This window comes from Gracilinanus agilis, chromosome 1 (genome assembly GCF_016433145.1).
Source record: "Gracilinanus agilis isolate LMUSP501 chromosome 1, AgileGrace, whole genome shotgun sequence".
Taxonomy (NCBI): domain Eukaryota; kingdom Metazoa; phylum Chordata; class Mammalia; order Didelphimorphia; family Didelphidae; genus Gracilinanus; species Gracilinanus agilis.
This window is the reverse complement of record NC_058130.1, coordinates 271,548,464-271,576,369: the sequence shown is the minus strand read 5'-3', so window position 1 is coordinate 271,576,369 and position 27,906 is coordinate 271,548,464. Positions and strand designations below refer to the sequence as shown.

The window sequence follows — 27,906 nt, the reverse complement described above, 5'->3', positions numbered from 1 at the left end:
TGTTTCAAAATATATTAGATTTTGTTTTTATTGTAGAGCACACAGATCATAGCAAAGTGCCAAACACACAAAACTACAAATAATTTTTTGGGGAAAAAAGCTGTAAAAAAAATAAAGCTGCAACTGCTTTAGTACTTAAATCCAGATTCAAGGAATCAAAATCTGAGAAGTTTTTTTTTTTTTAATTTATATTTTAAAAGAGGGTTCTAAATTTATCACTAGACCCCAAACCTCCAGAGCCTTCGAGGCCTCAGACAAGTAAAGTCAACAGGACAGAACAGAGAGAAGTATCACGTGGGAAAAGAAAAAGTTAAGGTCTTAGCAGCAGGAGTCAGGTTTCTCCCGAGTCATCTTTATGGCCATGGAGCCCTGTTTCTACTAAGAATTCCTAGCAGATCCAAATGAGTAAGACTTCAGTTTTAATAGGCCTGACTCATTGAAAGTTGCTAAAGTTTTTTTTTTTTAAATTTTAAAAATGTATTTTTTAAAAAGGCTCTTCCCCTTACTTACAACTCTTACAACCCTCCCAAGAAACTGATGAAGGAAATAATCCAAGGTGAAATATAAATTCCCACCAGAGTCAACTCTTCTCATCTCCCCTCATGGCCAATGCCAAGCCATGGGAACCTGTGGAAATTCTCCTTTCTATTAGAATTAAAAGGCTAAAAAAAAAGAGAGAAAGGGAATTTTCAAAAGTTGACACCCTCTAAAGTTAGGGGAGAGGGAGAGCAGAGAAAGAAGAGCCTTCTCTAAGGGGGACCTAGAAAACAGACTGCCAAATGTTGAACATGTAACATGTAGACCTTTCCCAGGCTAGGTCCTCATCAGGAAAGAAGGCAAAGAGTGAAGACAAAAAAGATTAGACAAAAACCCACCACACGCCATGACACTTTTCCATATTCCAAACCCTAGACTTGGAAGGACATCAGTCCTCCTTGCTAGAAAAATTTCTAAAACCGACCAAAACATGAGAAGACTCTAACTTATCCAAATATTCACACACATGTCCAAATGCATGAAAAGAGATATCTATGAACAAAATCATGCTACTTCAGTGAAGGGCTCTGTTCCAATGCCACCACCCCACCTTTCTCCTGGGACATTGGGAATGGTCAAGAACTGGTAAGAAGTTTGACAACTGCACATTTGGGAGAAAACAGAACAATTGGTGCAGTGGCCACTTAAGCTATCAGCTAGATGTCCTAAGCAACTTGGAAATCTGTTGCAGGAAGAACAATTTGCAAACTTCAAGATTCCAGTTACCAAATGGCAGGTTAGAAAAAGAAATCAACAGGAGACCTAAGGCTTTTTAGCAAGCCCCACTCTAAAGTTGGTAAAGCATGAAGAGGCCATGACCAAGTTTCAACTCTAGGGGGTCAAACAATATCTTTAGAACGTTTTAAAAAAATTTACAATTAAAGCAAAAGGACTAATTTCTTGAATCTTCAGCAGTGAAACAGTAAAACATTTTTGGTGTTTTAAATAAACACAGCCTAGCACAGCTTGAACTTTTATCTGCTTGGTGAGGGCAAAATGCCCGTCTAACTGACCAGGTGGTAACCAATGCTCCCCAGCAACAAAGATGCCTCAATATAATTTCCATTCAGGAAAATAAGTGAACAAAAAAAAAAATCCAGATCCTGTCCCAGTTCCTTTCTTCAGCCCTAAAATGAAGAAAAAAACTCGTGGGGGAAAAAAAAAAGCTATGAGAAACAGCCAAAGAAAGTTTTCACAGAAGAGAGGCTGGTTTCTGCAGAGTGAGTCTTTTTGCTCATTTCTCAGTGTCTCCTCATCTTCACTTTTCGGGCTGGACTCCCATCCTCCTCCCCACAGTCCTCTGTGTACTCATAAGACTTTCGCCAATAGTTCTCAGAGCTGAAGCTGCTCCTCCTCCTGTGTTTTGGTAAGAGGACAGAGCGCCGGTTCTCTTCCTTATCCATTTCTAAGATTCGTGGCCTGTTGAAGTAGAGAAAAGGAAGAATAACAAGTGGTGGTGGCAAGAAAAATACTTAGGAAGTAGGTATCATGTGGCAGAAAGGACACTGAATAGGAGCAAAGTCTGGCTTTCACCTAGTGGCATTACTGAAAGTCACTTACCCTTTGGGTTTCAGTTTCTTAGTTTTTAAAATGTAGGAGTTGAAATAGATGATCTATCCAAGGCTCTGTCCAGTTTCAAATCTATAACCCTTTTCCTTCTCTAAGGCTTGAATTTTCCCATTTAAGAAATAAAGAGATCAGCCAGGTAGCTCAGCAGATGAGTCAGGCCCAGAGGTGGGAAAGGCCCTAGGTTCAAATCTGACCCCAGATACTGCCTAGCTATGTGACCCTGAGCAAGTCACTTTACCTGAATTGCCTAGCTCTTACTGCTCTTCTACCTTGGAACCAATACTTAGTAGTGATTCTAAGAAAGAAAGTAAGAAGAGTGATAAGGGCAAGGTAAGTGGTAAGAGGTGAAGTTACTTTCCCAGCGTTGCACAGCTAAGAAGAGTGAGGTCATATTTTGAATTCAAGACCTCTCATCTCTGGGCCTGACTCTCAATCTGCTGAGTCACCTAGCTGCCCCAGTAAGGGTTGTCTTAAAAAAAAAGGCAAGTCGCATTTCAGAAGCCAGGATGATGTGATTTTGCTGACAGGCTAAAACAGGGTAGTGGAGATAGCTCTGGATTTAACATCAACACTGGCTCAGCCACTTGGAAAGAAAGCATTTTATAAGCTGAAATGTTCTATATAAATGTAGGCAGAGAGACATTTTCCTTAACAAGCAATAAAAATCATCTAATTTACAGGTTCTCAGAAAGCTCAACACGAGGCAAGAATTGAATACTGAGCTATTTGGGAACATCATTTCTCAGTTTGTCTTAAAACTAACAGACGGAAAAGTCAGAAACATTAGTAAATGTTCTCCCTCGCCCCCTGACTCCAGACCAAGTGCTCTACCCACTGAACCATCTCGCTACCCCTTTAGAGTCAGGACACTGAGTCCAAATCTTGCCTCATATGCTTACTATTACCTATGCGAATCTAGGCAAGTCATTAATCTCTCTCAGACTTAGTTTCCTCATCTACTATCTCCCAATGTTGTATCAATATGTAAAGCACTTTGCAAACTTTAAACTTCCATGTAAATGCTAGCTATTATTGCTATTATTACAAAATCTCTTTTGCTAGGTCTGGAGAGAAGAATGGATTTAAATTATTAAAATGTCCTAGAATCTGAACACAGGATTTCTTTAATTCCCTCTACTTCAAACTCATGCCAGTTAGGGGGCAGCTGGGTAGCTTAGTGGATTGACAGTCAGGCCTAGAGACGGGAGGTCCTGGGTTCAAATCTGACTTCAGACACTTCCCAGCTATGTGGCTCTGGGCAAGTCACTTGACCCCCATTGCCCACCCTTACCACTCTTCTGCCTAGGAGCCAATACACAGAAATTAAGGGTTTAAAAACAAAACAAAGCAAAAAAACAAAAAGCAAAAAAACCCAATTCATGCCATTTAAAGTCAATGGCAGTAAAGCCCCAGTATAGTTCATACCTATGAGCAGCATCTGGATCTGCTTTTCGGTGGGACCGCTTTGGTTTCAGGATCTGGTCCCTGTTGCTTCCTGACAGACGATCAGAATTATAACCAGAGGGTAACAAAGAGTTACCCAGGGACTTTGTTTCCAATCGTGGGGCATCCAGTCTCGTCCTACAAATGAAACACAAAGAGCTATCAGCAGGATTCTATGAAAGTACAGCTGCCAGAAAAACATGTAAAGACTTCTAGAACTGAGCAGAACCAAGAGAACATCATTTATAGTAACAATAATGTACCTCTTCGTATTAAACAGAAATGTATTTGGAGAAAATTTCATTTTTAATCTAGATTATTATTGGTTGCTGCCAAAAATCAAACCTATTCTAAAATGGGAAAAAAATGGGGCAGCTGGGTAGCTCAGTGGATTGAGAGCCAGGCCTAGAGACGGGAGGTCCTAGGTTCAAATCCGGCCTCAGACACTTCCCAGCTTGTGACCCTGGGCAAGTCACTTGACCCCCATTGCCTACCCTTACCACTCTTCCACCTATAAGTCAATACACAGAAGTTAAGGGTTTAAAATTAAAAAAAAAAAATGCTAAAAAGGGAAAAAAGTCTCCAGACTATTCCCAAGCCTATACTATAGGTTTTGAAAACTACTCCCAGAAATAGCAGTCCCAAATGTGTTGTGGGCAACTGAAACAGTTTTGGAACAGATGAATAGTCTCTGAAGCAATTGCTTTCAAAGACAACACTCATTTGGACTGCTAAGTAAGATCTGCAACGTTTCTTAAAAGGTTTTGTTACTTTGCCTTTAACTAGATGAGTGACTTTTGGGAAATTTCATGTTTCTTTCTCTGTCAAAAAGAGGGAGTATGATTAGTTCTCCACGGACTTCCTACTACTAACTCAAAAATAAAATACAAAGTCTTGAGCTTAGCACTGAAAGACCCCTAGAACCTGGCTCCAACGGACTTTCTGGACTTATTTCATCATCATGTTTCTTTATGTACTCTAGGCTCTACATTCCAGCCAGTCGAGACTGCCTTCCTGAAATAGACATTGTCCTTTGTTTTAGGATTTTGTTTGAAATGTTTCCTACAGTCAGGCTGTGGATGCTCATGCTTCCTCACCTGTGCTGATTTTTTTCCTTTAAGGATCATCCCAGCAGCAAGGCTGAAGGCTACTTTTCCCCCTTCCTCTGCCAGCTGGTCAGTGTGCTTTTCCTTTTAAAACTACCTGTACAAAGATAAGTACTATGTACTATGTCCCTCCCATCAAAATGTCTGCTCCAATGTCTGTCCTAGTATCCTTCAGTACTTACAAAGTGCCTTGCTCACTGAAGCAGAACTTAACAATGCTAAATGAATGTTCCCCCTGCTCTCATATTTTAGGACTTTAATTACATGTCACAAATGCAATGATCCTATGTTCACACCAAACATTTAATCATTTGCTCTCTTGTTAAGCCAGGACTCTACATATGCCGGACAACTGGCCCACCTTTAGCTAAGTTATTGCTAAATAGAGACAATGAACTGAATTCATGCAACTGTAGATAAAAACAGAAAATAAAATTTAATAGCTTTGAGAGTACCTGAAGTGTTCAAATAAGGTCAAATTCAAACAGCCTCCCCAAGGAAGGAGCCTCATATTTATTCCAACAACTTAAATAACACAGCAGCTGCAATCAAATCAGCAAGCATTTTATTTAAGCACCTAGTACATATGCTAGTCATTACATTAGGAGCTAGACATATAAAGATAAGAGGAAAATAATAACTGCCCTCAAGGAACTTTCATTTTAAATGCTAGATAACACATGCATATATACATATGCAAATACATATATTAAAATAAATATTATAAGGTTAAAGCAAAAGTGTTTATCTCTATATTAGATAATATATTTATCATATTTTATATATAATCATATGGAATATGCAACATAAAATATTTTTTCTTTAACATTATTTATTGAAAGGTACAATGAAATGATAAATCATCTAGGTATAAAAAACTGTTATAAAACAATGCATCCCAAAACACTAAAGGCCATATCTGACATAATTCTATTTAGCTTCTGTTTTGATGTTTTGATCTGTAAAAATTACAGTGCTTGATTCTGAGTGAATTTAGTCACTGCAATTCCCAAGGTAAATTCAGTGTTCACTGCCCACATCTTTGAAGTTTGAAACTAATCTTCTGGATTATTCAATCCAGACATTTATACTCCCACATATAATACAATGAAACTTTCATAATTGTAATTAGATAGTAAAGATTTCATTCACAAGAGATACTTTTGTGGGGAAGGTCCTTGATGCTGGGGGAAGCTAGGGAAAGCCTTCTGAAGGAGGTTGTGGTTGAAGGAAAGCAGGAATTCCAAGAGGCAGAGATGAGGAAGGAAAGGACTGCAGACATGAGGAATGGCCAATGCAAAGGCAGGAATGAGAGATGAAATGTTAAATATAAGGATTAGCAAAAGGGCTAGACTACAGAGTTTGTGGAAAGGATTGATATCTAAGAAGAATGAAAAGGTAGGGAACCAGGTTTTAAAGGCTGACAGAGAAATTAATGTTTGATCCTGGATTTAATAGGGAGTGACTATACATGGTCAGACCTGTGTTTAAGGAATATCAGTCCAGTCACTGTGTAGCTGTGAAATACAGAGAAACCCGAGTCAGAGAGACCAAATAGGAGATTATTCCAATTCCAAAAGGGCAAGTGAGTACCTGAACTGGGACAGAGAAACTGGGTGAGCAAAGAGAAGGGAACCTGCAGGAAAGAAGAAGGCAGCTATTTGGGGTGCAGGAGAATATAGGGTTATAGTTCTAGAACTGGAAGGATTCTCAGAACTTAAGACTAAGCTGAATATATATATTTCTATCTAAGGATAAATACATACACACATAAAAAATATATGTGTAATATGGGAAGGGCAGAGACATAAGGAGAAGATATCTTAAAATTCACAAAAACTAAAAAGATCATCAAATGAGAAAGTATTGAAAAAAGAGAAGAGAAAGAATGCTCAGGACAGAGGGTTGGCATTAGTTACTATTCAGTAAAGAAAACTAAAGAGGAGTGGTCATACAGGTAGAAGCAACAAAGAACAGTATTAAAAACAAAACAAAACAAAAAAAAAAACCTCTCACAAAAAAGCCAGAAGACAGGGTCAAGAGACACAAATAAACAGGATGAGAATTAAGATGCCACCAGAATTGGAAACTGAAATAGTGGCAATTTTGGAGAAAAGCTTTATTTGAATAATGGGGTTGGAAATCAAATTATAAAGGGTTGACTGGAGAAGAAGCATGATTTTTCCCAACTTTAGCGGAGAAGAGGGAATAATATATAGAGCAATAGCTAACAGGCATGGTAGGTTCTACATAGGAATTTTTGAAGATGGGCACGTTTGTAGGTATCAGAGAAAGAACCAGCAGATATTGAGAGGCAGATGATGATGGGGGCAATGTGATGGAAGAGTCAGGAGTAGATAGGATTGAGTAGTACATTTTAGGTATGGTAAAGTCATCTCTTATTTTCAGAGAATAAAAAGATGAGATAATAGGATATTATGTCAAGGAGAAGTAGTAGCCAGTGGGCTTCACTATCTCAGTAAAGTATAAAGAAAGGTTCTTAGCTGGGAAGGTAAGCCATTTTGGAAGTGAGATAAAGATTCAATTAGGGAGGGAAAAGATTGCCTCACTGCCCAGCTGAGATTAGAAAACATAAATCTGTAGTAGGCCCAGTTAAGACTGTTTTATGACTTTCTCTAGGTCCATTCTGCAGCACATAAATAGAAGCAGATGGTGGGAGTAACTTAAGGTTGGAGTTTGATAAGTCATAAGTGGCAATAGGACAAGGAAACAAAGGATTCAAGAGTGGAGGTAAGTTGAATTGGTTCACTTAGGGGTCAAGACTAGAGAGGGAAGAGAGTGAAACCAGAGCAGGAGTGATATCCCAGAAGAGTATCAGAGTTGGAAGACAGGATGTAATTGTGAAGACAAAAAAATAGGTTCAAAAGTAGAAAGGCATAGGAATATCCTATTATCTCATCTTTTTTTTATGAGTATTCTTTCATAACAATGACCAATATGGAATTGTGTTTTGCATGATAATAAAAATAAAAAAAAAAAGCTTGTGGTAGAGAATATGTAGACAGCAGGTTCTAGTTTGTTCTAAGACAAGAATACTTTGAAAACATTAGTATTTTAAAAATGTCAATGTTTTCAATTAAGAATCATGGCACATCAGAGGTAGGATGAGATAGAATTTTAAGACAACCAACTCAAGAATCAAAAAGATGAAGTGACTAGCTTATGTTCAAACCAGGTCTTCAGATATCAAACCAAGCACAATAGGATTATACTAAAGACAAAAATAACAATGAGCCTGGTCATAAATTAGGCAAAATCCTGGATGTGAAAAACAGTGAAGTGGTCTTAAAAGTCAGTTTCCTGGAAGTTTTTTATTTATATGTTGCAGAAAAGCTTTTCAGTAATCACAACAAACAAGATCCAAGTAAAACTACTGTATAAAGTATAAGAAGTCTTCCTTTCCAAATCTAATTCCTAGATTAGTATTTAATTATAGAACTGCAACTATCTGCAAACCCAAAGAACTGCCATAACTTCATTTATTTTGATTTTTACTGCTCTAATTAAATTTTCAACTCTCTCCATTAAACTTAGAATTTAGAGTAATACCCGTCCCACTCAAGAAGCAAATTCAGTTCTGCTGCTATAATCTGTCTCTTCTCGGAGCACTGTCTCCACATCAAATAACACCTGCTAATAACATTGAGTGGATCAATTGCCCCTCTTTATCATATTGGGAACAATTCTATGGTGATAAGAACATACCTTTAATTCTTCAAACCCATCACTGGACTATACAGCAATCTGAATTAAAATTAGGGTGAGAGAAGATGAGGTCATTTTATTTTAATATTTTACAGCTTGAAGGAAGGGAAGAAAAAAAATAGCAGCTAGTCACTGATCTCTGTTAGGGCCCTGAAAGTCCTAACTTTAAGTAAAAGATGGAGGTGGTCCCCACTATTAGCAAAGCTGTAATACTAGTAAGAGTTTCCAAATAATTAAAAAGCATCATAAGTACTCTTGAGTCTAAGATTCCATATTATGGCATATTTTGGCATGTAAACTGATACATTTTCATAATGGGACAGACAGGGGCTAAGCACTTCGTTCCATGGCAGTGGAACCAGCTATCTGTCTTCCCAGCTCTTCTTTCAGAGATCACAGAAGACAGCCCTAGTGTTTCCACTTTCAACTCTCAAGATATTGAAAGCTTTTTGCTCTAGGCAAATCAGTTGGTAGCAAAGAAATGCCTGTACTATGCTAACAGGTATATTTTGTAAGTTCTAGGATGGCAAGAAGTTGGTGTCAGTTCCTTTCCTTCAAATGTCAGAAAATAAGTTTTCAAGGCTAGTTGAAGGTAAGTGGAGTTCCCAATTCCTTCAATTTGTTGTTTGTTTGTTTGTTTGTTTTTTTTTTTTTGCTAAGTACCCTGAAGAATGGTTCACTAGTATAGCACCCTTCCAGACTTTCTGGATGCCAGGATGCTGCTGACAAGCCTGTTTGTAGGTCAAAACATACTGGAGAGAATATGATAGCATCCTATTTGGATGCTAAACAGAGGAACAAGAGTTTATTTAGATGAGGCTGCAGGCACAGGAATAGGAATTATTTCAGCTATGGTTTCAATCTTAGATCATTTGGTGAATCCAAAATCCTGTTATTTTATGCTTTCTCCCAAAGTGAAGTTTTCTAAAACTGAAACAAAAACAGCTCTAAAATCTCTAAAGATCACCTAAAACTAGACAAATCATAGATGTGGGCTGGAAAACCACAAAAGTGAGGTAGGATGTTACTATGGACACTCCCTGGTAGAGAGGTCAAAAGCTGGGTCAGATGGCTCAGACCTGGCTAAATAGATTAAAGTTATCTGTTCTATGTTCAAAGTAAAAACAGTATTATATGAGGAACCTTTATGAATGACTTAGCTATTCCTAGCAATACAGTGATCCAAGAAAATCCTCAAGGACTCATGATGAAAAAGACCATCTGCCTTCAGAGAAGGAACTGATGGAGTCTGAATACAGATCAAGACATATGTTTCACTTTATTTCTTCCCTTTTCTTTTGTTAGTTCAAGTTCTCTTTCACAAAAGGACTAATATAGAAAGATATTTTCTACTATTACATATGTAAAATCTATATCAGATTGCTTGCTGGCTGGGGGGAAGAGGGGTAAGAATTTGGCTCAAAATTTTTTTTAAAATTAAGGTTAAAAAATTTTAAATGTAATTGAGGGGAAAAATTAAATATTACTAAATGGGGGGGGGCAGGAGAGTATCTGTTCTACACAATATACTTGAATTCTAGGACTACTTATAAGAGAAGACAGCAGGCCAAATAGGTCTCCCTTAAAATCTCCAAGAGATGGGAGCACTTGAATTTTCTGTCTCTAGGGGTCGTCCTCAGGCAAGGAAGGGATCAGCATCCCTTGGCAGGTGATTTGATTTTCTTGAGAGTAGCAGCCACTGTTATTACCACATCTATCAGCTTAGTGCTAACAAGCTCTTCCTTCTTTGTCAAACAGGCAATAATTAGGAGGGAGATCAATTCTAAGCCCTTCTTTTTCATCTACAAAGTGAGAGAGTTGTAGTAGATGACCTCTCAAGTCCCTATCAGTTTTAATATGACTACCAAATCTTATTTAATAGGTTCTAGACCCAGGGTGATCCATTCCCAGACCCAGGAATGTCAGTGCCCTAACTGATCTACTTTTAAAAAAAGTTTTCATTTTCCTGCCTCTAAAACTTGACAATGTCCTTTACATTCTTTACTTCCAAATCTCTAGAGAAATACTGTTCCACTTAGAAAAAGCTACTTCATGCCTATAAGGTTGTTCTACTTAGTTTTCTCACAACATAAGCCACAGGGAAATCCATCCTAATATTGTGACTATGCTACTGCATCTGACTGACTTGGGGGCAGGTTGGTTAAACACATTTTTCCTGAACCATTAATACCTTCAGGTGGTAGAAAGAATGCCAACTAATAACTAAGCTAAATCAGTGTGAAGCTGAAGATACCAAATAATAATTGCTAGCTTAGGTCCTAGTAGAAATGTAAGTTTATGTTCCTGATGTTACTTACGCACAGCACTGTTTCCTTATAACATCAAGATTTCATCGAGCAATGAAAAATGAGTGCCATAAAAGCAGAAACCAAGTGTGTTGGTCTTTTGGTGGGGCAGAATAAAGAAGCACTCCAAGGTGCAGCTGGGTAGTAGCTCAGTGGATTGAGAGCCAGGCCTAAAGATGGGAGGTCTTAGGTTCAAATCTAGGCTCAGACACTTCCCAGCTGTTTGACCCTGAGCAAGTCACTTAACCCCTATTGCCTAGCCCTTATTGCTCTTCTGCCTTGGAACCAACACACAGTATTGATTCCAAGACAGAAGGTAAGGGTCAAAAAAAAAAAAAAAAAAAAAAAAAAAAGACTATAGAAGCACTCCAAAAGAAGGTTAACATTCAGCCCAAATCAGAAACTATAGATCCGAGCCAGCTGCTAGAACTCTAGAAAAACTGGAGTAACAAAGAAGTACCATCAGAAGTGAAGACATTTATGTACTGGTAATACCTTTCTGTATGCTCTAGAACTAAATCCTAGAGGAAGAACTACTTAAATTCTTAAAGCCTAGCTAGTTGAAATCACTGCTGTTGGATGAGTAATGACAAAGTCAGTTTTGCATTCTATGTCTTGATATGCCCCTAATATTTGCCTTTCTGCACATCAAAGCACTAAAAATTGTATGATCCATCATGTTTTAAATTATGCAAATAGATTTCAGAGACACTAAGATTTATTGACTTTGAGCTAAGTGACCAAATTGGTTCCCTAACTTAGTCTTGGCTTCTGAAGTCATCTCCTGGATCATATAAAGACACAGAACAGCATAAGAGCACTGGATTTGGAATGCAGAGGTAGGGTTCAAATCTCATTTCTGGGACAAATCACTTACATTCTGAGCTTCAGTTTCTTCATCTGCAAAATGGAATAACACCCGATTACATATTCCACAAGATTGCTTGGTGAGGTCAAGTGAGCTCATATGTGAAATGTTTTGCAATCTTTTTTTTTTCTGTTACATAGATATTTTTAAAGGGTTTTATTTAAAAGAATTTAAAAATACTTTAAATTTAATTTTTTTAAATCTCCCTCCTTTCCCTTCTCTCTTCCAGTGTTGGCAGGTGTTTTAATCTGGGTTTTACATGAATTACCATGCAAAACAATTCTATATTGTTCATTTTTGTTTATTTTATTTTTAAAAATCAATTATATATAATAACAAATTTCCACATAAGTTTTCTGAAGTTATAGGATCCAAACTGTTTGTGTCTCCTTCCCTCCCCTCGCTTGGAGACCCCAAGCAATTTGGTCTGGTTTATACATGTATTATCATGCAAATGTTTTGCAAATCTTAAAAGTACTATATAAATGTTGGCTATTATCTCTACTTTCTACACTAAAATCAAATCCTATTTTCCATATCCTAGGTAGAAGATTGGGAAAATCAAGTGGGAAGGGATGAAAGCAACCCTGCACATAGTTGCATACTATTTTCAGCCCTCAAATATATTTAATTTGGTCAACAGATACAATTACTATCAACTATAAGCAAATAGAATACCTTCTGCTCCATTGCATGTATCTCCAGAAGTCTGAAGTACCATAGAAAAGTCAGTAAACAACTCCAAAGGGATAAACCACTTAATAGTGATGCACCAGAGGGAAAAACTTAAGCTATTATGCCTTAACCCAAGTCATTACTATGTATGATGGGATACATGAGAAGTTCTAGCTTCACCGACACATAAACAACACTCAGAACTCACGTGCAAGAAATAGATGCTTTCAAAGTGATTACATGACATGGATTAGGTAAAAGACCAACAAACATTTGTTGTTACTCTTATTTCAAGTGACCTGGTTGGGTCCATTTCACAGTCTCTCACAATAGAGTTGATTAAGCAAACACCACCACAGCCTTGGCTTTTCCATAGACAGAACATTAAGGGGTCTTCAGATTCCTTCCCGATAGCTCAATATGCCAAGATGTGCTCTATGCCAACATCTCAATGTTCTAGAACAGGGGTCGGCAACATATGGCTCTCAAGCCATATCTGGCTCTTTTGAGGGCCAGATATGGCTCTTTCTGCAGGAGCCATAAAGTCAATTTTTTTCAGGAGCTGTTACAGGAGCGCACACTGTGAGCACTGTACGGCTCTCACGAAATTACATTTTAAAAATGTGGCGTTTATGGCTCTCACGGCCAAAAAGGTTGCCCACCCCTGTTCTAGGGTATTTTCTTGCTCATAAAAATAATTAGCATAACTTAAGAAAGCTGGGTTAGGTCAATAAGACTGTGTGAAGGCAGTAGATAATGCAGCCATCCTGGACCTCTTTCAGCTACTCTATTCTTTTGATTCCTTCAAAAATCTTCAATTCACACTATATATCTAAAACACTTCTAGATTCTGTATCTTAGTCTTACAATACCTGAAAGAGGTAGGAAAGGGATCCTAGAGCAGTGCCAAATATATGAGCTGTACACAGCCCACAACACTCTGAAGTTTGGCCCAAATCAAAATAAATAAAAATCCAATAAAATGCAGTTATTATTACATTTTAAAACTAATACAAGGGCCACAGGGGTTTTTATATATAGATTAGTGTCTCCCCTTTCTATGTGAGTTTGCTATCTAGTTCAGGTGCTTATCCAAAGTAGGGATACTGACAGAAGACAGAAGTTCATCCAAATTAGGACTAGACTAAATTCTTAAGTCTCTCAGGGCAGGGATTAAGACTTATCTAAACTTTAAACTTTCTATTTCTCCCAGCACATTGTGCTCTGCACAAAATAGGTGCTTTAAAAAAAAGTTTAAAAAAAAATAAATCAAGTTTCTGATTAAAAACATACTGTTTTTTTTACAGGAGAAAGTTGTTCCCTCTTAGCATAATTTACTTCATTGATGGGCAGTATTATTCCTTAGAAAGTTTTTCTTTCAATTTAGAGAACCATGGAAAGATATGAACTGATAGAGTAAAGCAAACAGAAACAGGAAAAGAATACAACAATATAAATGAAAGAACAAAAATTAAACTGAATCAATAATCCCTTGAGTCAAGCTGATAATATGCCCTTCCCTTCCTCTCTTTTCTGCAGAAGTGAGAGATGCTAGGTGTGGATTTTACCATCAGGCTATATATACTGATATATTGGTTGGTTTTGCCGAACTGCTTTCCACTCTGCCCCTCCCTTAAAAAGAAGAAATAAAATCCAACCAAAACTTTTGTTATGAGGGACAGAGAAGGGATATATTCAGGAATAGTGTTATTAAAACAAAAGGAAGAAATAAAAATTAAAAAGAAAGTTCTTTATACTGTGCTGAAATCTGCCTTCCTGTTAAAATATACAAACAATTGAAAAGAAAAGTCTGAGGCACTGGGGGGGTTGGTTTTAGTGTTCAGGTATCCTAGTTCTATGGCCAATGCCCCAACCACTCTGACCACATTCTTAACTTAGGACTCCTGGGTTCTAGGACTAGTACAACAACCTGAAGTCACATCAACACATGGAATGATGTTGCCCTACACCCTTTCAACTTCTTGTTACCACAAGTAACTCTGTGCTCTCATTGAGTTGCTATTGCCTCTGGTCTACTACTTCCTTGGCTGTTGTGTCAGAGGTTGATTCCTTGCCAGATGCCCAGGTTTCTCCTTTGTCACCTGGCTGTCTTCACTGGCAATGAACCTCAGTTCTGTTGCCAAATTCTCTTAAGTCAGATCCTCCATGGCAGTGATGGGCAAACTATTCCCCGTGGGCCAGATCCAGGCCCTAGTTTGCCCATCACTGCCTTAAGCAATTGCATGGGGAATAGTTTGCCCATCACGGCTCTATGGGATCTGAGCAATTGACCTCCCTAGCCACAGCCTGTTTCTTCTGAGTCAGAAGGCTTGACTTTAGATGATTTAAATAACTCAGAATTTTAAGACAAATAAAATGTGATGTTTTATAAATCTTAATTAAAAAAAAGTTTGCTGTTGTTAATAAGAATCTGCATTTTTATTTGACTCTATTACATCTACCACTGGACATTGTAACTTGAAGATATCTTCGTGGGAAGTTTTTGTGAATTGCTATGGCCAAAAAAATTCACTACATTATGACCAACCTTTTCAGTTATGAACCTCTCTGAACTTAGCTAAGCTGGTCCTTGGTAGACAGATCCAAAATCTATTATTCTAAACCCTTTTTGTTTGGTATAACTTGTTAGGGATTGCTGCTGGTAAGCAAGGATCTAGAACCCTAAGGACACTTCATACCTTTAGATGGCATAAGTAAATGATTTTAGTAGAGGAAATCTCTTCATTTTCTTTTCTTTAAAACCAAACCAAAACAAAAAACCCCTTACCTTCTGTTTTAGAATTGATACCAAGTATTGGCTCCAAGGCAGAAGAGCAATAAGGGCTAGGCAATGGGGATTAAGTGACTTGCCCAGGGTCATCCAGCTAGGAACTATCTGAGTCTAGGACCTCCCATCTCTAGGCTTGCCTCTATCCCCTGGGCCATCTAGCTATCTTTAATTCCTTTCAAAAATGGAGATGATACCCCCAGGACTATGAAAGGTATAACTGAATCCCACTCCCAAAGACTAATACAATGAGGCTGTTCCCTCTATTAACATGACAGATGAACCATCACATGACCAATCTTTTCTTTAATGAAGTGTGCAAGAAAAGCAGCAAGTTGAACAAGGAAGGTAAAAAGGTAGATTGATCCAATCAACCAGCATTTATCAGATGTTTATTATATGACAAGAACTGTGCTACATACTGGGGATAAAATATTTTCAGCAGTTAACTAGGGACTGGTCAAAGAAAAGTCTTCTTACCTCATTTATTAAAGTTCTAAGATACTTTGATTAAATCTTTCTTTTGTCTCAATAATACTCTACCTTGTATTATCTTTAATCTGTATATAAATATATGTATATATGTATGTTTCCCTGGGGAACAGTGATTCTAAAAGGGTATGCTTCAAGTGTTTTATAACATAAAATTTTGGATGTCATGTTATTGCAAAAAAAAAAAAAATAATATTTAACATCTATTTTACTGACCATTTACTTAAAGTATAGTGTTTATAAAATCAAAACTTGCCTATTTTATGTGCACATTAATCAGAAAAAAATATAAGACCCTAAATTTGCAACAAAGTCAACAAAAAAGGCTACTCTCTGAAGACAAACTAGGCATATTCAAGTTACCCAACTCTTCCATCACAGCATTGCCAACTTGAATGTTCAGTAATTCCTCACAGCAGAGTAGTCAAAAGCAAAAAAAAGCCTGAACCACTGTAGTTGAATATAAATTCCTTAACAGGGAGGCATGTCATTTATCAATTTATTCTCAAGATTCACCATATAATAGGCATTTAATAAATGTTTGCTGAGTATAACATACTGCATTGGAGCATGGGGGCCCTGGGAAGGAGAGAAGAAATTGGCTAAATTTCAAAAGAACACTTTTTTCTAATTATGGGTTTCTGAACAACAACAAATTGAGGGTGAGGAGATGTGTGCTCTAGTCTTGTTCTTCCCTGTAAACAAGCTATGACCTTGGGAAAGTACTTTCACCTCTAAGCCTGTTTCCCTTATCTACAAAACGAAGGGATGCTCTTTTAAGGTCTCTCTTCTGTACTACACTTCTTTGACTCTAACCTATTAATGTGATAAAAGAAAATCAGAAGAACTTACAAGACCACAGGTGCAATGTCAACACTTTCTAAATTTACCATAAGTTAGTAATCAATTCCCTACATGGAAATGGTGACCATGTGGAACAGTATTAAATTTTCAGCCATCTGCCTCAGTGTCCTGTACCATGGGTGAAAACCTTGACAATTAAAAGAGGATTGTGAAAGACACTGTGAAAGCAGTGTCTAAAAGTACTTTAAAGATATATTATAGGAAAAGTAGCTAGAGCACCAAGCCTGGAATTAGGAGCTCCTGGGGTTCAAATGTGGCCTCATACTTCCTAGCTACAAGACCCTACAAGTCTTAAACTTAACCCTATTTGCCTAACCCTTGCTCTTTTTACTAAGACAGAAAGTAAGGATTAAAAAAAAAATAAAAGTAAATAATAAGTTGCAATAATAAGAACTTTTAGGGTATTCTCTAGGTATGGGAAAATAGACTTTTTGGTCTTTATGGTTTTTTTTAAAACCCTTACTTTCTATCTTAAAATCAATACTAAGTATTGGTTCCAAGGCAGAACAATATAGTAAGGGCCAGGCACTGGGGGTTAAGTCACATACCTGGGAAGTGTCTGAGGCCACATTTGAACCCAGGATCTAAGCCACCTAATTGCCCATCAGTGTAATTTTAAATAATGATAGCACATGCTTGTTCACACTTCTTATTAAATATATGTATATGTTATTATTCATTGGAGTCCTTAAGTCTTCAGATGAAACACCTTTACATCTACAAAATTAAAATCAAGAAAGAGTAAAATGAACCTAAGGCTGTCTCCATTGCTAAACCTCCTGCATCCCTTGGTGCAAAAGTATTCCCCAGATTAAAAATATCCCTCAGTTGTTATTTACAAATAAACCCCAGAAATATATAAAGATATAACAATCAACTTAGTAGAAGAACAATCAAGTTTTGGAACTTACTTTCTAAGGATGATGACAGCTCGACGCTCCTTTATATCCTGAGGTCGTATGCAGTGGGTGATTTCATCAGCAGCATATCCACTGCAAGAAAACATAGTACAGTCTGGGATTAAGCGATTATTACTTCCTTTGATCAGAATTCTTCTCCTCATTTCTTTTGGGTTACTAAAACTCACTCTCATGGTCAGGAAGCTAATGATGTAAACTTAAGGATACAACTTTCTCTCAGAATGCATACCCAATTTGTGACTCAAAAAAAAAAAAAAAAAATTCCGCTCCCCGCCATAGCTAGATATAGCAAAGATCATTTACTACTTAAAAGCTGTTTCTTCTCAGAGGAGACTCCACTGTCTAAATGTAGAAACTACTTAAAAAAAACAAAACAGGCATACTGGAAAGTAAACAAGGCTTTTAATGGAAAGGTGAGAACAAAAAGCTGAAGAATTTATGATATCATACTATTTTCTAAATTGCTCCAACCATTTAAAACACTTATCAAGGCTTAGAAAGATCCTCAACTTAAGTGAAGTTTTTTTTCTGAACAAACTTAACATTTACTGATCCTTTTTAGCTTTGAGGGAATCTGAGAGGCAAACACTGGCTCGAAGAGTCAGCTTAAGCAAGGTTATTATATGGGAAAGGGAAAGAGAACGATATTTAGAGAAATCTCATTTTCTTAAAATTTTTTGGCTTTATGCAGAAGCTGAGGTGGACAAACCGATTATGAGTCACCAGAGCAAAGAAAGAATATAACACCCAAGCAAAATTCAACTGCTTTTGCCTTTAAAGCTACCACTATGGGAACTCATAGTCTCCACATTTGCTGTTTGGTACATTTTAGGACTAGCTACCATTCTTTATTTCAACATAGTCCATAATACAACATTGCTTACCAGCCAGTAATCACATGTAGATGACCATCTGATGGCTAACAACTTTCAAACCAATAGGCTTTTAAAGCTGTTCTCCTATGCATCCAATCCCAGCTACCCTGCCTAAAATAATTTTAACTTATTGATACAAGTATTGCTAAGCCAACAAAACCCTGGAAAATCACTCAGATCAGTACAGTAAAGCTTTAGGTTATAATAAATAAAAATTGTGACAGTTTCAGATCAGAATTGAATACTACTTAAGAAAAAGGCTCTCAGATATCTCACACAACCCAAATACCACTCTATGTCCCATGATAAAGGATTATTCTATGCTTAATCTCTATTTTAGGTTCAGGCTTTTCTTGAAGTCATTTTCAAAAGTAGCATTAGCTATTGCTTGGGTTCTACCACTCTAAAATCCAACTGGACACACTTGGCAACATATGAAATGGCTGGTACTATTTGGATGGAAGTGGGGGAGGAGAATGGGAAAGAGGCAGAAGGTATCTGATACCCAGTAGGAAGAGGCAAATAGCTATTCACCCCATGCTCTGTCTAAGAGCCAGGCTACTTTTGGCTTAGGTCTTAAGAGAGTCTGACCTGGTTCCAAGCCCTGTGTCCTTTCAAGGTTGCCAGGTTGGTTCTCATCTGACCTCAGGAGATCATATCCATGATAAAGATTGTCTAAGGGTGGTCTTTAGTCTAAACCAGAGATCAATGAAGACTAGAACAAATGAGAATTCTTGATTTAACTCTGGAAATATCCTATAGATCAAATAACTTGGGGTTCCTATCTCCTGCAACAAAGATCTCAAGCCATATCCTTCAAGCTAGCTTAGAAAGGTTGCAAATCTTACTGCATTTTCTTCTTTGTCCATTCTATGTATCAGAGCAAAAAGTAATAAATACCATGAATTGACAAGGCCAATCTCTAAGCAAGACTCATTTAGGAGAGTAGGATACTAATTTTCAAACCAGCTATTGACAAACACCCAATTGTTATTAACCAGTTTGACTAGATTAATAACAGCGCTGAAAATATATTGCCTTCAAAACTGCTAGGATGGGAAAGCTTGCTGAAATATAATTCTAAAGAAAATCCAGATAGTTAATAATTTATCTTCTCTCTTTTCTAAAAAATATTAAGTTAAAAAATCAAGAATTAAATGACCACATGTAGTCTCTCCTACCAACTGAAACCAAAATGTGTCAAGAGTCCTGGGAAGGATTATTTTAACTGGTTCAAATTGTTTTATCAACATGTAAGTGTGCAGCATCATAGGTTATAATGGCTTGGCTACCTCTGGTACCCTTTAGGTTTTAATTGTCTCATGTTGTTCCTGCTCCCTCTTGTGGTTGCCTTAATTCTAGAATTCAGCTGAAGAAGCAGACACTAAAATGCATTATCATTTCCTATCAGCCAAACCATTATAATGATCTAAGTCTGTAGCGATCCCCAAGAATGTCTTGCCTTATAAAAAAATGTTTTTAATGTGCTACCAATCCTTAATAAACATGAGTGTTTCAATATGCAAATAAGAGATCATAGAAGAAACTTAGCTACTTGTTAAACTATTCTTCAACCAGAACTTTCCATCATAAAGTGTTTAACTGAGAGTACATTAGGGTTATTTACCACTAAGCAGCCTATTTATTGCAAGAGAACCTGTTTAAGAGAAGCTGCATGCCAGTTTGAAACTGAATATGCCCGAGGTCCAATACCATGGTTGGTCTGTGGAAGAGTCAGTGCTTGTTATTTTAACTTCATAGGAAAGGAAGTTTTACATACTGATCAGCCTATATAATTATCATGTTGATCCACCGGCAAAGCACTGATAACTTTCCATGCTTCCTTGTACCACATCCTAAGTCTCTTCTCCAGGAAGAGAGATTTGGAAAATGAATGAGACAGGTTTGTCAAGAAGCTAACTTCTTCCTTAAGTTTGATCAAACAGGATGAGAGAAATATCATGATTTTAAAAAGATTTTGGCTATCTATCTCAGGTCCTCAAATCTGGCTTAGGCCCAGGAGGTGGTAGAAACAACTGTTTGTGTTTACAGAACACTAAGATTTACAAAAGTTTTTCTCTTTAACATTTTTTCTCCTCATTGTACAGGTGAAGAAACTGAGGCTTAAGGAGGTTAAGTGACTTGCTAGTAATTGTCTGGGTCAGGATTCAAACATATGTCTTCTGACCAAGTAGATTTCTTTCTGCTGTATCATCCATGCTGCCTCCCACTGCAATTTACTGGGAGAGACTCTCAGTACCATACTGCAGTCAGAGTATGAATGTTTTCTCTCCTAGGGGGTGAAATGCACTTGCTTTTTCCACCTCATCTCTCTAGAGGACAAACCAAAGCTTTTCTAGTTCTTTTTAGAAAGTGAGCCACTTTTCAACAAAGCAGAGTAGTGATCTCAGGTGGAAGTTTACAAATTACTCTAACACCACAAAAATACACACAACTCAAATCTAAGGAAAAGGAGGAAGGTTTGTTTGACTCCAAAATTTTAGAAGACTGGGAAAAAGTTGGAGAAAGGGCATGATGACTCAAACTAGAGAAGGAGTCAAGCTAACCCTAATTCTGACCATATAAAATACTATATTCTGAAGTCAGTGCCCAGAATATCTCAAGGCTACAGGTACAGTCTTCTCTTAAACTGTTCAATTACAAATCTGCAATATTATTCTCCTTAAAAAAAATTCCTTCCCATAATACACTCTCTTCTCCCTTTCACCATTCCCCTTTCTTAGCAGCTTATAAAAACTTTTTGAAGCTTAGAATATAGCTATAGTTAGGATGTTATATAGGTATCTAGGACAGATTTGACCATGTAAATCCACTAACCTAAATGAGCTGCAGTAGCTCCCTATTGCCTCTTAAGTTAAAACACTTTTTCTGTTTAGTTTTTAAAGCTTTATGACAATAAACATGATACAAACCAATCTTTCCAGACTCACTAGATATCACTTCCCCTTCTTCACTTTGAAATTAGGCAACCTGACCTTGTCTCTTTCTCATCATCCTGTTTCTGCTGGCTATCCCCTATGCTTGGAAGACATGTCCCTCCCCTGCTCTATCCCTTCCCTTGGGCAGAATGATTACTTCATTCTTCATATTTGTATCTGCAGTGCCTAGCACAGTGCCTATAACAAAGTTGGGATTTAAATGTTTGATTGATAGGGTGCTTTCCCATATATAAACTCTTAACTAGATGGGATAATCAATCAATAATAGATCAATCAAGATTTATTAAGTGACTATTGTGTGCTAGGCCAACACAATCTGCTCCTTTCAAATCACGTCCTAAGATGGAATAGTTCTGAAAACAAAATTATGCACTTTGAAGAACCACAGTTAAGTAATGGCTACAACTGTACAATGCCTAGCCCTAAAATTTTCCTATGCTATTTACACAGTGCAAAGAGGCTCCTGAAGATAGCAGTAGCACATCTACCTTCTTTCCTTGTCATCCATGTATTCCTTCCTAGAACAAGAAACATTTAAGACAACTCAGTACAGAATTCTGTGAGCTTGCTCCCTTATGAACTTAAGCATCACTTTCACTGGTGTTTTCCTAGGGTTGGAATATTCTTTGCTATCCTTTGAATATTTCTTCCAGTGCATAGGTGATGTACTTTAAGAGCTATCTGCCCCATTTTTGGAACTATTTTAAGCTAAAAGCTGAATTTTGCATCTAATAAGTAGATATTATCCACTCTTATCCCCAAGTGGATGATTAATAACAAACAGTAAATAAGGAATCAGTATCTAAGAAATTACCTCAATTAAAAAATGTAATTTCTTTATTTTAGCCTCATAGATTCATCCCACAGCATGAAAGAGAAATACTTAAGTAGGTAAGAAAAAGAAAAACAAACAAACAAATAAATGTCTTTTTGGGATAGGAATTGGATGGCCCACTCTGTTCCTTTGCTCAAATAGCAAACTATGCAGAAAGAATATGGGAGAGCAGTCTACTCCTAAAGGAACTGAAGGAGTAAAAAGTTATACCATTCAGGAAGCAGTTTCCAACTGAATCTAGAAATAGACAGGATGAAAGTTTTGTTTAGAATACCACTTCAAATGTGTTTTTATTTTTCATACTAATAACAATTAAAAAAAGCCAAACTGAACTCCTGCTATAATGCCTTTCTCAAAAAGAGAGCAGTGCTGATGAAGCCAGCAGTGTTTTAGCTATTACTTGGCAAAATCATGATACAGTGGAGAGAATACTAGACCAGAGTCAAAAGGCCTGGGTATTTCATCTTGGCTCTGCTGGCATGCTACATGTCATTCAGGGCAAGTCACTTCCACTCTGGGTCCCAGTTTTCTCCTCTGGGAAACGAACAGGTCCAACTAGATAATCTAAAGTCACTTGTAATTCTTAACACCAAGTTTATAATCTGTATTCCAACCTACCTCCCAATACACCTCTACTCAAATAGACACATAGGAAAGATAGGGATTGGACTTGGTTTCATTGGTATAGGGAACTCCCAAATGAGGAAAGTACCTTTATCAAATGCTTTGCAATATATAATCTTAGAGCATTACCTAGATAAATGCTTTGCAATATATAATCTTAGAGCATTACCTAGAATAGACATTAAGTGACTTGCCCAGGGTCACAAGAGCCAATATGTTCCTGTGGTAGGGCTAGAACCCAGATCTTCCTGATTTTAAGTACCATTCTTTACCCACTATACTATGCAATTCTTTTCTTCCCAACCTGAAGTTCTGAATCATATTAGCTGAGGGTAGCCCATTTAGGATTTATTCTTGATAAATGCAAGAAAATAAGAATTCTTCTATAAGTCTGCATAATAGTTAAAAGAATTCTGAGAAAAACTAAGATGTTACTTGGCCAAAGGCTTTAGGGAAGCAGTCTACCTGTCTACAGATGGAGTTGAACCGTTACCAAAGGTCAGGAGTAGCATCTGAATCCAATTTGGAAATCTGGACAGGAGCTCTGAAAAATAAAGTCTTTGTGTTCACTGTTTTTTCAAGTTTGGTGATGTTCTCCTAAAAAGGTGGGAAGGGGAGGCTGGAAAAGGAAACCAGCTGACCTTCACTTTCAGGATGCATCAGGGTACAGTGGATAAGAGCAAAAGAATTGGAGATAAAATCTAGCTTTGAATCTTGACTCAGCTGCTACTTATTTATAGTGTCTGGCACACAGTAAACACTTAATAATCCATTGTGTGATGTTGGTCAAGTCACTTAACTATTACCTGCCTCGGTATCTTCCTCATTAAAATAAGGGTTATCTAGTATAAACTTAACCTTTCAGCATCTTAATTTTTTTTGTGTCAAGGATTTCTTTAGAGGTCTGGAATAGTCTAGGAATCTTCTCAGAATTTTCTTAAAAATTATCATTTCATAATTGAAGGAAATCTTAAATTCCAGTTAGGTTAGCCCTCCTTCCCAAAAAAGATGTGTACCCCCTCCACCAAGTTCATTATCCCCTGAAATCTCTTCACAGACTACAGATTAAGAAGCCCTTCTCTTAAATCCTTTCCAGTTTCAAATCTGTGATGAAGACTTTCCAAATGTTTCTCCTTAAAATGATATCATCACATAGACTACCTAACCAAACAAGCCTTACTTTAGAAATGCTAAAAATAAACAAAAACTTGGGGTTTCAGAGCTAAAGTTCTCAAAAAAATAAGAAATTTTCCTGATGGTACAATTCTGTTAGTGCATTCTTGTGAATTAGAATGATTTAAGAAACATTTTCTAGGCATGGAGGATAGGGACTATATGTGCATGTCTGGGGGGTGGGGGCTTTATGATATTTTTTAACATTAACTAAAACATAACACAACAAATTCTACTTTCAACAGAATGCTTCTTAAACTCTGAATGAAGCATCAAAATGGTTAACTTAGTTATGTTAGAATGCTGTTTTTGCTATAAAACTATACAGACGGACTCCAAAGGCCCCTTTGGTATTTCAGGCATTAAGTCTCCCAGGGGATGGACTACAGTAAATCCATGCTTTATAGAACTGTTTATGGTTAACAATTTTAGAGACATTCTTGTCGGAAACCCCGACTGTAAAGGATACTATAAGTAATAAATCTATATTGAAATAAATTGATTCTAAGAAACAAAACAAGTTCTCTAATATTTGGATTCTTGTTGGTTGTGAGGAATCCTAAATCCTGGCTTCTATGGTGTTTCTGATGAACAAAGAAGCAAAGTATTTCTGCTGCTGTTTGTTTATTTCCCAGACACAAACAACCCTCAGTTAACCACTCTGCTTGGAATTCCCTACTATTTCTGCATAGTTTTGGCTCTTGGGACCTGACAGGATTCTTCCCTCATCCATAAACACAGAAGAAACAAGTCCTTCCACACCCAAATGATATTTAATGTGTTTCCCCAATGCTGTTCTTAAAAGGACCCCTGGGACTATATTTCTCCATTCACTGCTGCACTTTTAAAGACTATACTGTTCTCTACTCAAGCTCTTGAAGACCTTCAGGGTAGAAAGCTAAGATCAACATTACTTTCTATGTTACTTTTTGAAATTGGAGGATTCCAAGGTACTCAAAACATTAGTTATCTTATGAAGAAACAAGGGATTACTTTTCTGATTCTTGAAACTTCTGAGCTAGAATGAAGCAATTTAAAATAAAATTCTACTTTTTCATTAAAATCCAATAGGGGGGCAGCTGGGTAGCTCAGTGGAGTGAGAGTCAGGCCTAGAGACAGGAGGTCCTAGGTTCAAACCCGGCCTCAGCCACTTCCCAGCTGTGTGACCCTGGGCAAGTCGCTTGACCCCCATTGCCCACCCTTACCAATCTTCCACCTATGAGACAATACACCGAAGTACAAGGGTTAAAAAAAAAAATCCAATAGGAAGGCAAATATATTACTAATGTAACTGCAGGGGCAAGCACCAGGCCATGAGAATGTAAAGACTGAACTTAAAATTTAAAAAGGACATTCAAACTAACTTACCTCCTTACCAAGGAAATGCTATATTTGGAATGGGGGGTAGGGGGAAAGATCTGGATTCAAATTTCCTGTAAGTTACCAGTAGTGCAATCTCGGGCAAGTCACTTAACCTATTTATTTGGGCCTTGAAGTACCTCATTTGATAAATAAGATCTGGATGACCTTTGAGGTCTCTTTCATCTTTAAATATATGATCATATGAGAAATAATGAACCGTTCAAGAAAACAAAACCTGCATTTTAGAAGAATTTATGGCTTAAACAGTAGCACAGTATCCTTAGAAAATACCTAACTTGATAGCTTGTTTTGAAAGCATTAAAGCTAAGTTTTAGCAATATTCTCCCTCCACTTCTGAAGGAACAAACTTATTCCATATGCATTTCCCACTTCCAGATCAAAACTGAATACAGTTTAAACTAAAGGATAGGTCAATCACCAGAGAGGAAAGGATTTTTATAAGGGGTATTCATTATCTTAACTTGATTTGATGGACCAGTTGGGAGTAAAATTATGGGTTAAAGGATGATGGTGGAGGGTTAATCCCTGCGGTCCCCTCCCTCATTACCTGAGCACAGTCACGCTCCCTCTCCGCACAGGCAGGAACAGCACAGGTTCAGAGACCCTGATGGGCTTGAATTGAAACTTGCAGCCGAAGCAGAGGGCGGAGTCACTGAAGAAAGAGACAGAGACTATGGGTCTCTCAAAGATGTGGATGGGATCCACATGTGAGACAATGCAGCCTCCTGGTTGGTAGTCATTGATTACTGCGCTGTTGACAAAGCCTTCAGGGATGACTCGGTGCTCAACTAGCTTCTGTATCACCAGCTGGTGTACCCACTCCGGGATTTCATCCACATCCCCAGGTGGATAGAGCCGCTCCTGGCCTGGACCTCGCTTCTGCAGCTGGGATCCATAGGTATAGCCCTCTCCAAAAAAGTACTTGTTGCGAAGAGGGGCCCGATCCACCGTGTGCTCATTATACAGCCCCTTCTCTGCTCGGGACACAACCTCATCGATGCGGGCCTCGATTTTGGCACATTCATCCTGGCTAAAGAGGCGGATTTGTCGGATGCCACTTTTCACTTTGCGGGCCTCCTCTTCTTTCTGCTCCTCGTAGTCACTACGATCTGAATCTGAATCTTCATGGTATTTACGTTTGGCCGGGATGGTGTAGGGCTCGGCAGCTGCAGCTGCAGCAGCAACGGCCACCACGGCAGCCTCCCGGCTGTTGGGTTTGTAGTTATCCCGGGATGTCATGGACTTGAGTTTCTCACGTAAGTCGGTGTAGCCGCTGGCAGCAGCCATAGTGCTGCTTCCCACCCCACCCCCACCTTTCCTCTATTGATCTCCTAGATACCCGACTCTGGGAACTGGAGAGTGGGAAGTGCTGCTGCTATTCATGGCCTGCACCAGCTGTAAGCGAATGTTCCTACTGAAAAAGACGGTTTGCCAAAGCCCTCCAAAGGCAAATTTCAGGGTCGAAAGGATCCCCCTCTCCCCTAGGAGATAGAAGCCAGGTAGGCTGAGATGGGGGGAGGGGAGGGAAAGTGGTCCTTTTTCAATCCTCCATAGGTCACTCGCTTCTTAAAAGAATTTGAGGCGGCTTCAGTGCTTCGGGATGGGGGGGGTCTCCTCCCCTTTGGGGAGGGCGATGAGTCAGGGCAGATATCTTCTCTCAGGTTCCAGGCTTCGGTGCAATAAAGCCCGTAAACCTTTAGGGGAGACGTCAGTGCAGTAGATTAAAGTCCAGGCCGTCACCCCCTTTGCCCCTTTCCTCCAGAGAAGTCTGAAAGCCTCCTCGTGGAATGGGGGATGGACAAGACCCAAGGATTGAAGCCCAGGTTCCTGCTAAAGCCTGAAGTGAAGCCGACTCGTCCGTGCGTGCTCCCCTTCTTTTCTTCTCCTTCAGTTGAAAGGTAGGTAGGAATTAACAAACGTCCAGCCAGAATCTTGGCTCTTCGAGGAGCCCGTGGCCGTAGGGAGGCCTCAGCTGCAGCAACCCGACTGTGTCATGCAGAAGCGGCGGGGCCTCCTCCCGGGATCTCTTCAAAGGTCTCTAGTTGAAGGGAGGAACACATCACCCGGTCTTCCAGAGCTCTTCTGCCGCCTCATCCCACAGTCCCAGTGGCAGCAGCCCTTTGGGGAACAGAAAGCAAAGAAATCAGGTTCCAATTAAGTGCGATCCGGTTCCGCTCCGCAGAGCAGGGTTTTTCAGTAGCACTTTAAAGGACTCCTCACTACGTCACAGGGCGCCAGCCCAGCATACTATAGACCTGGGGCTAGTCCGGTCCTAAGCGGGCTCCTCACTGCGCAAGCGCCACTCCACCGGCAACAGCGGGTCCTCAAGCTTCAGTCATGCGCGTCAAGATGGTCCCAGGCAGCGACCACTTCGACGCATGCGCATGAAAAACCGCTCGTCGTTTGCTCCCCTCCCCCACCCCCCTGAGGGCTACGAACCCCTTAGCAACCTGCCTCTACACAGCGCCGCTATGACTTTCCTCGGGGGCCGAGGGGCTCCTTTCACCTCCTTCGCGGGGTGGGGAGGGTTCTGCACGTTGTCACTGCTGTTCCCGCGCCTTGTCAGGACATCGTCGGGACACCCGTAGACTCCTCAACCCCCTCCACGTACAACCTGGGGAACCGCCACAACCTACCCTGTCCTATTACCGCCCCCTTAGAGCTTGCTCTTCTTTTATTGGTCTGTCGGCCACTCAGGGGGCGGGCCCATGAGAGGTTTCCGGGAACTGATTGATGGAGAAGCCAGTCAATCAGAGGGGTCG

At 38.8% G+C, this 27,906-nt stretch overlaps 1 protein-coding gene across 1 annotated transcript; it reads right to left on the bottom strand.

The window, feature by feature from the left end:
* ALKBH5 (alkB homolog 5, RNA demethylase) lies at nt 1–26,431 on the bottom strand. The gene is made up of 4 exons (XM_044657578.1): nt 25,692–26,431; nt 17,286–17,366; nt 3,532–3,687; nt 1–1,956 (listed from the first exon to the last, which is right to left on the bottom strand). The coding sequence occupies exons 1-4, from the start codon at nt 26,429–26,431 to the stop codon at nt 1,779–1,781; spliced, it is 1,155 nt and encodes a 384-aa protein (XP_044513513.1). The 3' UTR covers nt 1–1,778.
* Nucleotides 26,432–27,906: the final 1,475 nt, after the last annotated feature.